The sequence below is a fragment of the Zootermopsis nevadensis genome, unplaced genomic scaffold, assembly GCF_977971745.1.
Source record: "Zootermopsis nevadensis isolate Lab colony 2312 unplaced genomic scaffold, Znev_1.0 Znev_ptg000018l, whole genome shotgun sequence".
Classification (NCBI taxonomy): domain Eukaryota; kingdom Metazoa; phylum Arthropoda; class Insecta; order Blattodea; family Termopsidae; genus Zootermopsis; species Zootermopsis nevadensis.
Window position 1 is genome coordinate 2,580,893 of NW_028259150.1, and position 15,827 is coordinate 2,596,719.

Sequence of the window (15,827 nt, forward strand, 5' to 3'; positions counted from 1 at the left end):
GCATTTTTCAGAAGTTAGTCGTCCATATGTAAAATACATGTCTTTCTGTGTCACTCATATGAGATTGGTATTGAACATACCTGATTTATTAACTTTACTCTACTGGTAGTGTGCAGTATGTACTCTTTTTAGTAGGTTTTAAGTATGCTTATCAAAGTTGTCAAGTAGATTTATGTAACTGATGCTTTAGACTTGTATTTAGGAAGTGTCTGTATGGAGTCATGGTCAGATTATCAGTTACTGTACTGAGATTTTTTATTGTTAATCCTTCGTCCCTTTAGGTGGATGCTGGGGGGATGGTATCATCAAGTAGGCCATGTACTCGCCAATTCATAATCATCTCTACATCTCATTTGACACTATATAACCTTTGCAGTTGAAACAGTGTTCTTAAATAAGTCAAGAATCGGTTATATCAGACATTGTTAAATGGAAAAAGTGTCATAAATGTAACTTCTGCAAGGATTTGAAGTGCAGTAACATATTTATTAAAGTGATGTGTGAACAGAATATTATTGTGGCATATGAAATTAAAATGTTCTTAAAATAGTCATTCTTTCCATGATTCATAGGCTATTTTGAGTGAACAAGTAGGTTCCATTTTCTATTCAGTCATAAATAAAACTGACTGAACTGAGCAGAGATGTGTGTATATGTTTCCTTATAATCTGATAGTTTGTATTGCTAGTATTGTATACTGCTGAGTCATCACTAAGCCCGTATGCAGTGTGACCTGCTATGACAAATGAACTTTTTATGCAAAGCTAACTTAAATATATTATTTTGTTTTTCAGTGTTATGCCGTATGAGAGTGCTGTGAATATCATTGATTGCTTTTTCTATGATGGTGCCAGAGTTATTTTTCAAGTAAGTAATGTGTCCCAAACAAAGCATAATTGTTTATTATATTGTGATTCTTTCCTTGTCTGCACACACAAACTTATGCTCAGGATTCTGTTGTGCAGATCCTATGGTCAAATATTTTATACCCACCAATCTGCCCATAGGGCTGTCTGGGAAATATTCTGAAATTTCATTTCCCACATCACTCAGCAGTATTTTTGCCACATTTTTCAAAAACTGATTTTATTTTAGCTTTTGACTGAATGATTTACAATGCAGTAATTTGTTCCACCAGTTCAGATTTTTTTATCCCTGTTGCCATTTGCACTTCCTCTTCTTATTCTTTTTAACTTATGCCCTAGACCAGTGGTATTCAACCTGGGGTACGCGAAGACATCTTTGGGGGTACATGAAATTTAAAAAATATATATATTTTATGATAAACACTGAATAATCAGTAATGTAATTTATTTGATTTATTTTAGATGTAGATTATATACTATGTATAACTTGAATTATACACCAACAACTTTGGGGGTACAAAGTTTAAGAGAAATTATATCTGGGGGTACGCGAACAAAAAAGGTTGAATACCACTGCCGTAGACCACTTGTTTCCCTCTTCTCTTCGGCACTCACTGTTACTACTTTATGTGACAATTTTTTTCACTCAAGTTACACTCTTAGAAACCAGCCCTTGCTGGAGCCTACATAGGAGTACTTTTCATAGCCTTTACAGGGCCTCCCCCTCCTTCACATTGGCTGTCCTCAGTCTATATAAATATGTCATATTCAGAACCTCACTCACTTCACACTGAAGACGGAGTTGATATGTTCCTCAAAATGTAGGCAATCACCTGTATGACCACACTGCATCACAGTTTGGAAGATTATCTCCATCTTCACTTGTTTGAGAACTTCAAATCCCAGAGAGGATCTGGTGATCCCAGAGTAAAACACAGTCTTTTATTCATTGGTTTGTGGGTTTATTTCTTGTGTGTTTCTTTTTCTGCATATAGCCTGAATACCTCATCTCTGCCAAAGATAAAATGTCAGGGGTTTGGTGGATAGGGAAATATACCAGGCCTCTGCTGTGGTTTGGAATACCCATTAAACTGTAGGTTCCCTTTCGTGACAGTTGTCTTCATAATTATACAGTCATTGAGGGTGCTGCCTCCTTCCTCCCTTCCCCTCCCCCAAAATGGATTTTATAGTTACCTGTTGTCAGCAGAGCCAAGGTAAGGTCATTATAGATCACCACTGGGGGTATTACACCAGCCAACTTAGTGTTAGTTACATAATGACACACAACAGTATGATGTAATTTTTTTGTTTTATAATTTCTTTCAGGTGGCACTGACTGTTCTGGAATCAAATCAAGATAAACTTCTAACATGTCGAGATGATGGAGAAGCCATGCAACTCCTGGGCGATTATTTGCAAGGAGTGTTTAATGAAGAGGGCCAAATAACACTCCGCAATAAAGATGGCGAACAGATAAACAAGGTTTCACTTTTCCATTTCTGATTATTGTATTTTCCCTCCCCCCTCAGCCCATCCTTACAAATTCCAGAAAAATGTTGTCAAATAGGCCATGGTCATTCTTTCCAAATTCTTATGCACTTACCATTAATGATTATCTTCCCCTGTCATGTTAATGTTATATAACCTCTCCAGTTATAAAATTAAATAGCCAATCTATTTCCTTAGAACCCAGCCTGTAAGCTATGGGAGATGACCTTTATAGTGTTACTGTGAAGTAGAGTAGCACAGTCCCTTTAGTGTGCCTGTAACATCATATAACAACATTTACAATGTTCAGAGCAGGTGTAGTTCAGTCAGTATAGTGACTGGCTACGGACTGGATGACCGGGGTTCGATCCTTGATTTTTCTTCTAACCTCTGCATTCAGACCAGTTCTGGGGCCCACCCAACCTCCTAAAGTGCCTACATGGCTTATAGTGGGACATCTTTACTTTTTTTTTTTAATTTGGTCTAAAGTAGTTTCTGAATTAACTTGTGTTTCTCTTGAAGCTAGTTTTTTTCTTTTTTTCCTTTGACAGAGCATTTCAGTGCAGTCTTTGTTGTATGATGCATATAGTCATTATGGCTTCCTAACACCTGGTTTGATTGAGCGACTACGACTCAAATATCGCCTAAAGGTGGTGCAGCAACTGGAGGATGGAGTTGGCCGAAATGTAATGCGTAGTGTGGTTGGAGATGGGTACTTTTCCCAAGATGAACTGCAGGTGAGATGCTGCTTTTATGGATGTTCTTGCAGACAGTATACCTTATGGTATATACTGTAAATACATTGTATATACATTTGTGTACCATGACCAGAATTTTTCTTACCCAAATTTGATAATAGGTAATGAATCCTTTGAAAATGTATCACAGTTCAAATTTTGTGGGAAAATAACAAAAGTAATACGTTGATCTTGGTAAAATTAAGTGCAAAAATTTCTGTTAAAAATGCATGTTAATGTTTAGTTAACTGGTTTTTATCTTCTTATTCTTTTGAAGAACTTTATATATATCTGTAATTTTACCTATTGTTCTGTATTGATGTGAAACTTGGACTTGAGAGTTTCAAGATGTACTACAGTCTCAGAATGTCTGTTTTCCCATAAACCATTGAATTGCATTTTTTCTCACAAATGTAAGGTTTTTATTATTGGAAATGCGAGTAAAAATACTTTGTATTACAGTTGTGTAATTTTGGTCAGTATAAGTATGATCCTTCTCACTTTAATTGTAAATGCTTGATTAATACTACTACTTCTAGCATTTTTTGTCTTTTGATATGGGCCAATGGCCTTTGATTATCTAGTATATATTATATAATTCCTAGTAATACTGAGGTCTTATTGCATTTCTTTATGCTAGGACCTTTTGGTGCTTGTCAGAGAAGAGCTGATGAGCCAGAGGAGGGTAACAACAGATAGGTATGATCCTACACAACCTCCATATGAAGCATATAAAGTTGACTTTGAATTGTTCCGGCTGCTGTTTATAGATCTTTCTCCTTGGGGGAAAGGCACTCAAGCTGAATCTATTGCAGCAAGAATTTTTAGGGTGAGTCATCCGTAAGAATGAATATTTGTTTCAAGATCAAATTTGTGCCATGACGCGAAGTCCGAACTGTTGTATTAAAATGGACTTGTTTCAATCAGTGTAGATATCTCCTCTCACCCTTTGGTGTTCTATAATGAGCAAGATCTGAATAAAAGTAAAAATAGTTGAATAGTTAAATTTGCAACAGCAAAGAATGAAGCTGTTCCTTCTTAGGACATTTCCCAATTCATGATTTCATTCAATTCTGGAAATCACATCATAAGATTCTTATGTATTTTAAATACTTTACCTCCATAGAAGCTATCCCATTTCATAACCTGAATTTTGGGATGTTATGGTGGTATGATAAGAGGCAGCGATGAAAAATTCACACCAGCATCCAAACCCAGAGTTTTTTCACATGTGTGATCTCACTGATTTCTTGGTTCAAGATTATGCATACTTCAAATAATGTGGCTGCTGAAACTGGGAAAGATATTTTCATTAAATAATTCATTGTGTCCTTTTCCTTATTTTAGCAGAGGGCGAGATATGGTTATGTTGTGCATATGTAACACAGATACAGCACATAGGTTGTTCTCATAGTCTGTGATAACACCTCTCTCAATATGAGAACACATTTCCTTCAAATGAATGTATGATCATTTAAATTGAATCGATGTAAATCAAACTCTGAATGCTTTCAGTTAATGGATCGCAATGCAGATGGCCTGCTGAACTTCAGAGAGCTAGCAGCTGCTCTTGGTATGACGTGTACTGCTGACATCACGCAGCGGCTGAAGTTACTGTATACTTTACATTTACCTCCACTTCTGACAGCTGCAGAAATAGAATCACCTACCCATTCAGATGGTGGCGCAGAAGTTGCAGCTGAAGCGACAGATTTCTTTGATAATATGGAACATAGTGTCACCTCACTAGAATCTGTTTCCAGTCAAGCTGAGGAGAGCTCTACACTAGCTGGTCGAGAGTCAGAACATGAACGGCCTCAAAGTATGGACATTAATTCCCAGTTCATTATTTTAGAAATAGACATAGTGTATTAACATTACCTTATTATAAGAAAACAGTAAAAAGGTGAAATTGTCTGTGTGCCTAAGGGCTACATCATGGAGGCTTACAAGGGGCATGTATTCTAGACTTGGCACTAGATGAAAGTAAATTGTTGGCTTTATGCTCCAACCACATCAGGTTTGCATGTTAATGGTTTGATACTTACATGATATTTTCCTTGAAAAGGAAACCATATTTACATATCTGTCTGAACTAGTGGCATGGCTTTGAACTTGAAATTTGAAATAACTTATTTTTTATAAAACTAAATATTATTGGGTATTTGAATTTAGTTTCAGGAGATCATTTCATATTTTCTTCAAAGTCAATTGAAACATGGATACTCATTTTCAGCAACTATGTTCTTGTTGAAGTGTCTATACAGTGTACCAAGTGTATGATTATATGCCAAGCAGGAGAACAATCTTGGGAGGTCCGCAGCATGGGAAGTTTGCGATCTCTTGTTGAAACTCGTGACAGCCGTCCTGATTTGAAGAGTGTGCCAAGAATGTCACAACCACATTTCATCATGCTTTGGAAGACCTTGTATGATTTGTTCCAAGCTCAGCCAGAAGATCTGGAGACTTTCCATTCAATAGCAACAGTTGGTATGTGAAGCATTGCATCTTATTTATGACTATCTCATGTTTTTTCACTGCACACTTTCAGCAGACGTATGCCATATCACTTTACCATTATGATGAGTACTTATATGTTGCTTTTTAAACCTAATTCTTTGTAAACCTTCTACTATGCCATGAAAAGGTAGCTATGTGAAGGAATTTTTCAATAATACTGTGTAAGTACCTTTTTATTTTCTTCGTATTACAAATTGTAATTTACACAATCCCATATTCTGTACATTATATTTTTTGTGAGGGTCCTTTCTCTGAGTATATTATTATTATTCGATCTCCTGCCAGACTTTTATAGTCATGACTATAGTCCGCGAGCCACGAGAGTAGACCTGACATCTTTGAGGAAGGTGGGGTACAATTCTGTGCTACTAGCAGACCGAAAACCTCCCGCAGCTTATACAGGCCGTACGTCGTGAGCTAATGTACCGACTGACTGATAGCACAATGTTCTTAGGTAAGGAATACATCACCAGTGCATGCGCAGAACCCACTTTCCCTCTGCCACACAAGCAACTGCTGCCAAGTCACGTCTACTCTTGTGGTTCGCGGACAATACAAGGTCTGATCAAAAAATGTCAAGACTGTGTGGAAATTAAAATACTGTTCTTACAGGTTGAAAGATCAATCCTGTTGAGAGTAAACTCCTTCAGCACACATGTAGTTGTTCCATCATTCCTGTCAGCGCTGAAAGCACTTCACGAACTCAGCTTTTTAACAACCAACACTTGCTTTGTTGCATTGTTTTAAATTGTTTTCACATCATCAAATATTTTGTCCTTGAGGGTTATTTTAAGTTAAGGAACACTCAGCAAGAGTCCTCCGACTAAGAAAACCCTCATTTATGGAATTCTGTGTTTAGCTAACAGTGGGAATCAGTTGAGGTACAAATTCAAATGGACATACTTTGTTCCGTACGCTCAGATATAATTATGTTGACATGTGACAAACTGAAGAACTCATATATGGCTCATTGATGCATTCCAGTTGCTATTTGCGTTATTTCATTTTTTGGTTGCAGCTTTACTGATCTCTGAAAATTTAGTAAACATACATTCTGTACTCTCAGACATAGCTAAGTTGACACATGTCAAAAACACTCTGAATTTAAATGCTGGTCTTGAATGATTGAAGTAATGAAATAAGCTGTAAATATGCTGAGACATGCAATAACATTTCAGGGTATGGTTGTAACAGCTTTGTCCTTGTGTAGTATGGTTCATCTGAGATATAAATTAATTCTCGATACTTATTGATCAGATCTCACTATTCAGAGGAAGTCTATAAAATAAAAACTTCATAAGTCAGGATTGATTCACTATAATGTCTACTTTATATGAAATTTAAAACAACTGTATCAGTTTTTTCTTAAAGGCTTATCCAAAAACTTGGTACAGAACATAAAACTGTACCTTATGTTTGGAACTCTTCTTTGTATTATGTATGTATGTAAGTAAGTACATTACAACTGTAAGCCGTCGTAGTATTTCAGCTGTTGAATGTCTAACAAAAAACATGTATGGAAAATATATGTACTCAGGGTTGTTTGCTGTGGTGGCAGTACATTGTACAGTGACTTTTGCAGTGAAAGTAATTTTATGCTGTTAAATATCAGGAATAATTTAATGCAGAGTATTGAGTGTCTTGTTTGTAGGAACTTTATTACTCCAGCTGGGTGATGTTGGAAAGCGATTTTATATGGAAAAGGAAGAATCGGCTGATAGTTTACTGGCAGCCGCAGCAGCAGCACATTGGCCTGGTTCTCGGCCGGATACTCCGTCTGCTGATCAGGTAACATATTGTTCTTACTCTAAAATGGCACTTCTGTGGCCCATTCCATACAATGTGTTTTTATGATTGATATTGAAATTCATATTTTGTTGGAAAGATGGGCTATTATTTTACATATCACAGTAGTATTGCACATGAAAAATCAATGGTTTATTGGAATTGATGGTATTGGGTGAAAATAGGTGGTATAATAAGTAAACTGCTTTGATTACCAACAAAAAATATCCTCCACCAGACATAAGATGTTGAACATCAACTTCAATTTGACTTTCACTTCAGCATAAGCATCTCATTCAACTCAGTTATATTATGCTCACATTTCAACTTGAAACTGTGGCTAAACTGGTGTTTTGTTTGATTTTGTGAGTTACAGAATTGGGGAACATCAATCAGAAAAGCATACTGTGTGAAAGTTCACAAATAATCAGAGTAGAGAGACAATCATTCCACGTTTGAAAGTTAATTCTTTCACACAGACTGTCGTTATATTCTGTTTCTCAACTTAACTGCCAACTTCCTTGCCTTCAGTCACAAACATGACACAAATTGTAGAACAAGGCAGAAAAATCATAACTCATTCTTTCACTTGTATTTTCATACCGTCATAAGCAACGGAAAGACTTAATTACTATACATTTCGTGCTGATGAAACAGTATGTTGTATTAAAATTTAGCTCAGTAGGAAAATGAAAAGCATTCATGCAGTGCTTTGCCCATTTGTCTATTGTAGAGAACTGTCTCTAAAAATGAGGCAATATTTTTGTAAGTTACATCTATTGAAAAGGTTTCAAGTTGTATATATGGCACCAAAGTAAAATATATCTTGACCTGGATCACTACAATCAGCATGTGTAAAGTACCTCATTAAAAGTAATATTTTTCTTCATTTTGTCAGAGCTGTAGGTTATAGAAAATGGTTGAGATCTAGTTGCGTGCAAGCTCAATCATTGTAAGTTCACATACTTTGTTTATTCTTAAGTAAATCATAATTCATATTTGTTCCTGAGATTATTTATGAAATTACTGCAAGGTTAAGAAGTCATTCAGTTTGTAAGTAAAGACATCTTTGAATTTAACTGCATTTAACATAGCAGTCTCATATGAAACATATTTTAACAGTTATTTTATTAGTAAACATTGTAAAGTTTATCATTCCTTAGTTTTTCGAGGCATCTGTTTGTTTCCAGAAATTGCACTCTATATTGTACTTGGCAGCTTCTGATTAAGTGGTATGTGTTCTATATGTGCAAAAAGTAATTTATTTTCATCTTTTATGGGAAGATCATGGCAGAATTGGTAAAATCAAGTGAAGTATTATTAACTGCATTCCCCTTCTATAATGTAACTTTATTTAGTTCTGTTTTCCAAGTGTACAAATTACTGCTCAAGTCCTGAAATGTTGCCCTTCCCTCCTTGCTGCTGTTTATAATGACATTTAGTTTGTTACATTATTGTCTTAACACTGCAGTCACCGGATCGAAATGGAAATCCTGGTTGTGGACCCGACCCACACTGGTCCATTACAGTAGAACAGTTTTTGGCAACTACACTCACTGGTCAACCTATTGTGGAGTTTTTTGGAAGACAGACTTCATTGTCAGATGGCATCATGAAGCTTAGAGGTCGACGCTTCAATAGGTTACATAGCTTGTCAGACACAGCATTTGTTAAAGTGTGACTGGCAAGCCGGTACATAAAACTTGATATGTGAATAATGTACAAAGAACGCTGTCTGCCACACTAGGACATGATCACAGAATTTAACAATGTCATATAAACTCTTCTTATTGGTTACTTGTTTTTTTGTGCATCATTAATATATTCTTTTCATTTATATACTATTTTAATTGCTTTTATTGCATCTGGAAACATGTGAGTATATTGATACTTCCATGTATTGGTTTTGGAATACATTACTTGGCAAGCAATTATTATATATACATGGAAACATTTTTATCTCTTATATTTTAATGTACAAAACAGGTGTAAAGATTGGTTTTGATTTTGTTTTATTTTAATTATTTTCATGGTAATAAAGATATCTGAGGTAAAGATAAGGAGGGAAGTGTCTGGAAAGTGTTACTCACTTATATATGATGTGAAGCTTTCACGACGGCTTTCACTAATAAAGTCTTCTTGGGCTATCAGCCGTATTAGTTGGTGATCAATTGCTGACGTTACGCGCTATGAGCCACATAGTCAGCCTTGAAAATGAGGACAGAGATGATGCTTGAACATCGGCGATTGATCACCAACTAACACGGCTGTTAGCCCGAGAAGACTTTATTAATGTTACTCACTTCTTAGTTCCATCATTGCTACATTACTCATTTAAGCAACTCTCAGAATACTTTTTTTTTATTCATCTGTAATTATGTCCTAGCATTTACATTTATTGGTCATGCATCATGACTTATTTTCAGTGCAGCTGATCATGCATCACAGTTGCATACCATCAAACTGTTAAACCCTTGAGTTAAAGTCTGGATGATAGCCTTTAATATGGGGCTGTAATCCCCTATTCCCATATGATGAAGTGTTATCATCCCATTTTAGAACTTGGTTGCATGGTAATAATTGTGAACATTTTTAATGTTACATCAGAACAAATATAACAATGAGTAAAATAAATAATATGTACAGCAAAAATTTGTCCAGTTTGAAATTGTGGTTAAGATATTCAGTCTTCAGCTATTAAGTCAAGTCTGAATACAACAGTGATATTCCTGCATTGCAGTTATTATGCATATAATTGGTTTCAAAATTTAGAATTACTGTATTTATCCAAATACCACTGTCCTGTAAATATTATGCATACTCCTGTTTTATAGAATTTTTAAGAAAAAATACAGTATTTTAATGGAACTAATACTAAAGACCAAAAATGGGTAAATTGTATTAGTGTTGCTAGTCCCACTCCAGAAATTTACACCGGCACATGCAGTGGCTGATTGCTGATTAAAATGCAGTCAATAAAGAATAGACTACCATATTTACAGTTACTGGTGGCCATAGCACAGGCAGTTAGTCACCAGGTTCTCACAGTTGAGGCCTGGGTTCATTCCCAAGGCAGTCTTTGTGAACAAAGTGGCATTGCAACAAGTTTTACTCTGAATCCTTCAGTTTTCCTTTCTCTGTCATTTCACTGCTGCTCCAGATACACTCGTGTATCATTGGGAGAATGGACGGTGGGTTCATTAGAGGCTGCATTTCCACAGAGACATAATTTCCTTGTTTTGTAACAGTAAAGAAAATACAGTTATCCATGAAGAAAATGTTTCTTATACCTCAGTAAATTTTGCTTTTCGCTCATGAAAAGCCTGCTGGGAAGCACTGCTTTGGAGAAAATCTGTTTTTTCTCCATACTCACCGTAGCTTACTAACTTCAAACTTTCTGGAAACATCTAAGTCCATATTTGATATTCTTGTGTTTAGTTTTGCATAGACAGTAAATGATCTATCACATCATTCATTTCCAACAGATGTAATTATATTAACACAGAAAACCTGTTGAAAATGAAGGAGACTTCTGTTTTTAACAAGGTGTGTCTTGCAGTGATTGATAACAACTGACCACACACCCACACTCCTTACTTCTTGCTGAAAGAAAATGGGAATTTTTGAAGGTCAGAGTGCTTGCTTTACCTTACAGCCAGTACATCTTGCATGAATGATATTGCAAAGTTTATTGCTGTGTCTTGTATATTCTTATGCAAATCACATTGTGCTGTCCATGTAAAATCCTGAGATATGATGTGTAGATAAATATGGTATAGGCTATTAATGTTGCCAGTTGTAATTACATTCATATCAATAATGAGCAGCACCAGGTCTTGATGTTTTAAGTTTAAATGTAATATACATGCTGTACAAAATATTATTATTATTATTTAACATAAATAAGTTTGTAGTTAGGTTTTTAGGCTAGTTGAGCCTGAGTGATCTTCAGGGAAGAGCTGTTTTAGATCATCAATTTTCAGTGACTATAGCTAGAGCCTGCAAGACCTTCAGGAGGGGGTTTTCAAATTCCCATTTTTATTTTTATGAAAACTACATTAATGTTTCAAGTTTTATGCCATATTTTTAAAATTTATATACATTCTAAATTCTTATAATTCTAGATAACACTGTAACTTTTCTTAATTTTTGAATGTCATTGCATCTGGCAGCTCAAAGTTACTGGTACAAATTTGTACAGTGTGTGTGGTTGTATATGTTTATTGAATTTCAGTGCCTCTGCCCTATTGATAATATTTTATTCACATACTTTTAATAAATTATTTCATGAAATGTATTATTTTTCAGATACTATTTATGTTATTTGTATGAGGCAGAGGATCAAATATATAACTGTATAAAATGTGTAAATGGCCACAATCCAGAATATTTCCTATTTAATTCCAGGCTTCCACTTCCATTCTTGTATTGTGACATTGAGATTTTCCACAGTCAGAGTCTTGTAAAACCAGTTGTCCATCATCACAAAAAATTAAATCATGTCACCTCAATTAATGCACAAATAAAAGCTCTTCGAACGCCACCAGCTGGAAGTGCCTGGGAAATGCTATGTAATCTCCAAAACCTGTATAAAGATAGGTGTTAAATTCTGCATAGAACTTACTTACAGTCTTACAAGTGTTGTGTTGTGTTATTGTTTTACTTAGGTAGTGTAAATTTATTATCCAAGAATAAAATGTACTTGCTAGACTTGTGCATACGTGGCCATACTATTGAATCCTAGTGGAGTGAGTTCTTTACTGATTGCATTGTAAATGTTCTTTTAACACATTATTGTTATTGTTGCTGTTTTCTTTTTGGGAAGAATTTTAAGTAGTACAGGTCATCTTGTCTATGGTAAATTTGTTGGATTTGACCTTAAAGTTTTGCATCATTACTATGTTTGTAATTGTTGATTTCTTCACAGTATGTTTTCAGATTAATGTTACTGTCTTCTGGGATGTTGTACTGCATAGTCCCATAGAAACTGACCAACTTTTCAGAGGTGCTTACTGCCTCCAACATGATGGTAAGCACCTGTGAAATGTTGGTGAATTTCTATGAAACTACATGGCACATCATCTCAGAAGATGGTCGTTTCCATACTTGATGCCATGAGAACCCGAAATTTCACAATATTTTGTATAGAATTTGCGAGTATGTTTATGATTCGTGTACATTCCAGATTCCAGATGCCTAGCTCCATTGGCCGTACCATCAGACCAGAAGCTGAATATAGATGTCATGGAGCCATTGTATTGTTTTATGTTCTACAAAAAAAATTTCTTAACAGAAGTTGCATACTTTTTTGGTCTATTATTATCCATCATTTCAGGGTCTGCATTAAGTGGTACTAGTATTACTTTCACCTTACAAGTTTTTGTGTATCTGCCTTGTTATTATCAATTGTAGAAAATTAAAAAGATAGTTTACACCAAGTTTTGTGAAAATTGGTCACCTGGTTCAGAAGTTGAAAGGTGATGTATGATGATCTCATAATCTTACCATTATCACTTGATAAGGAGGAATAGGCTAAAAAGGGGGGAGAACATGTGAGATTATTATGTATAATTTGTGATACTGTCTGTGGAAGCAAGCAACAAAAATAATAATAAGTTTAATATAACAATTTGTGATTAATAAATAATAATATCATACAGTGACTCTATGTAACAGATTTCTTTGGATGTCAAAGGAGGATGTGAGACTGATGGAAGAAACTCATTTCATACAGGTTATGCCAACAAGCAGAAGAAAACTGTAAGTTCCACCAACAAACATTCTATAATAAACGTATTACATTGTCCTGTGGTACATCTTGGGCTGGAATTATTGGGCCATATTTTTCTTTTCTTCTGACTGTTTAACTGTTAGTGGCATTTGAGTGATGATCAAGAAATGCTAAACATTTGTCATGCTGCAAAACTGAAGAACGTAGAATTAGGTGATCAAACAAGATGGGACATCTACCAACACTCATGCATCAGTCACTCCTGAAGAGCTTGTTCCTACATCATCTCATCCATAAGTGAGAGATGTCAAATGGCCAACCAGAAGTCTGGACCTGACAGGGTGTAATCTTTTTTGAGATACATTTAATCATTTGTCTACCAGATCAAGGATCACTTGGAACTTCATGGAAACATTCTCTGCAAATAAATGAAAATGGTACTCACTTAAAAGGCATTGTTTTATAAGCATTTTAAAGCTTGTGTTTTGTGTAATATGTGAATATGATTACTATCAAATAGTTCTTACTACATGATACATAAATGTGTCAGATATTTTTTGTCCATCATACATAATGATAAACTGGGTAAGGCACACGTATAATTGGGTACTTAGAAAAAGATGGAACACTTACTAGAACAACACCTTTCATGAGATGGGTAATTTTTTCTAGTAAAGAGGCCTTTTAATCTTATTCTGGACATTTCATTTCTCAAATAGCTCATGACCCTGATGATGGAGGCAGTAAGCACCTGTGAAACGTTGGTAAACTTCTACCAGATTATGCATCACTACAACCCAAAAGACAGCAATCTTCAGTTCATTGGTTCATTTTGTTTCCAGTGACCAACTTATGAAAACAGTGTAAGAGTGATTTATTAACTAATGAGTAAATGAGAATTTGAAAGGAGAATTTTACGGTCTCTCTCAAGGTTCCACCCTGCATTTACCTACAAAGATGAAGAAAATGTCTGACAGGATAACCAGCAAATTAATTGAGATACAAACCGATTATATCCCAAATACAAATATGACACAGTATTACTACACCAACATACTTCGTTGCAACACAGTCTGTTAAAACTTTGGACTTTTTTTCATTACATATGTAAATAGCTGGTTACTGCACTTGAGACTTGCTGTGTTAGTATGTGTTCATAGAAGATAGCAATGCTGCAGGAGGCATTCATTTACAGATCAGGTGCTTGGGGCCCTCTAGTGGCATGCTGCTGATCAACACCTCTGTGTTTTACCTTGTTACCATGTGACACCACAATTAAATGCATATACTTACATAATCCAGAAATTTCTTGTAATTACGGGTCAAACATCCAGGAACATTGCACACTGATGATTGGTTGCTGCATCTTGATAATACACTTCCCTCTCTGTGCACTGATACGTGGCCAAAAACAATATGGCCATCAGCCCCCCCCCCCCCCTCCAGATTTGGCTTCCAGTGGTTTCTTTTTGTTTCTAAGACAGTATATAATCAAAACTCAGAAATGAGATTCAGTGACATTTTGAAAATTCAACAATAAAGAGGCATTACAAGAGATTACAAAACACTGGTTCCAGAAGTGCTTCCAGCAATGGCAGAATGACATAACAATGTGCATTACCTCCCAAGAGAACTACCTTGAAGGAGACACCATAAAACAGCCAGCAACTCTGACTTATTTTTCTTATTAGTCCCAGAACTTCTTGATAGCACAACATTTAAGTGTGCCAAGAACATTCAAAGGGAAAACTGCCCCAGAAATAATTTCTGTAGCCATCAGAGACTTTAACGCAGAAGATATGACAACATGGAGCACAGCAAGAGATATTGGAATCAACAAAATATTGCAGCATAGCCTCTGATGAGGATGTAAGATACCAAGTAAGTTCATACATATTTTTTACCGATCAGGAAAATTAATCATAGAAGTATTTATAGTTCTTTTGGCTTATAAGCCCACTAATTAAATATTCTCATATTTTTCAGTAGATAAGCAAACTGGTAAGATTTCACATTCTCATGGCAGCAAGTATGAAGATGGCTGTCTACTGGGTTTTTGCACTGTTCAGACTGGTAGAAGTTTACTGATGTTTCAGGGATACTTGCTGCTTCCATCATCAGGGAGATGATCTCACCCTGATGACAGATTAGACTCCATAGCACAACAATCCAGATGATAGCCATCTTCAAATAAGTACTTTTTTTAAAAAAATAGACTGAAGTGTGGTGTTTTTCCAGGTGTTTAATGTTGAAGAAAACTTGGAGGTTATTTTAAGAAGGCATTGGACATCTACTATGGCTTGTCTACAAGGGAGGTGTAAATATCTGTTTGAGTATGCAATTGCTCTTAATAGAAAGATCCCCAAAGGTTGGAGTGATGTGTAAATGACAAGTGAAAAATGGTTTACAAAATAATTGAGAAAGTACAGAAGCCTCTCTCTGTGCAAACCTGACGCATCAAGCTTCGGTAGAACATCTGATTTTAATAAGGCTACTGTCGATGCTTTTTCAAAGTGCTGCCTGATCATCTACAGAATAAGCGACATCTAGAACATTGACAAAACAGGTATAACAACTGTTCAGAAATCCGGTAAAGGTGCTGTGCACGAGTATCAAGCAGACAGAGATATGACACTTGTGGATGTGCAGTGATGCTTTGTGGAAACTGCTAAGAACCAACATAAGGTACAGTATATGCTA

General features: G+C 35.6%; 1 protein-coding gene across 5 annotated transcripts in view; it reads left to right on the forward strand.

Moving 5' to 3' along the window:
- Nucleotides 1-15,827, forward strand: part of Tbc1d8-9 (TBC1 domain family member 8/9) — a 36,613-nt gene that overhangs the window by 14,058 nt on the left and 6,728 nt on the right. The window contains exons 14-23 of one of the 5 annotated variants that reach the window (XM_087351080.1): nt 795-867; nt 2,193-2,348; nt 2,906-3,091; nt 3,732-3,920; nt 4,607-4,913; nt 5,387-5,581; nt 7,263-7,399; nt 8,868-13,990; nt 14,323-15,008; nt 15,366-15,812. In XM_087351080.1, coding sequence (XP_087207206.1) covers nt 795-867; nt 2,193-2,348; nt 2,906-3,091; nt 3,732-3,920; nt 4,607-4,913; nt 5,387-5,581; nt 7,263-7,399; nt 8,868-9,077 — 1,453 coding nt within the window. In that variant the 3' untranslated portion in view covers nt 9,078-13,990; nt 14,323-15,008; nt 15,366-15,812. Of the gene's footprint in view, nt 1-794; nt 868-2,192; nt 2,349-2,905; nt 3,092-3,731; nt 3,921-4,606; nt 4,914-5,386; nt 5,582-7,262; nt 7,400-8,867; nt 15,009-15,365; nt 15,813-15,827 lie in introns of all 5 variants that reach the window. The other 4 variants (XM_087351081.1, XM_087351079.1, XM_087351078.1 and 1 more) reach the window with 4 other exon arrangements.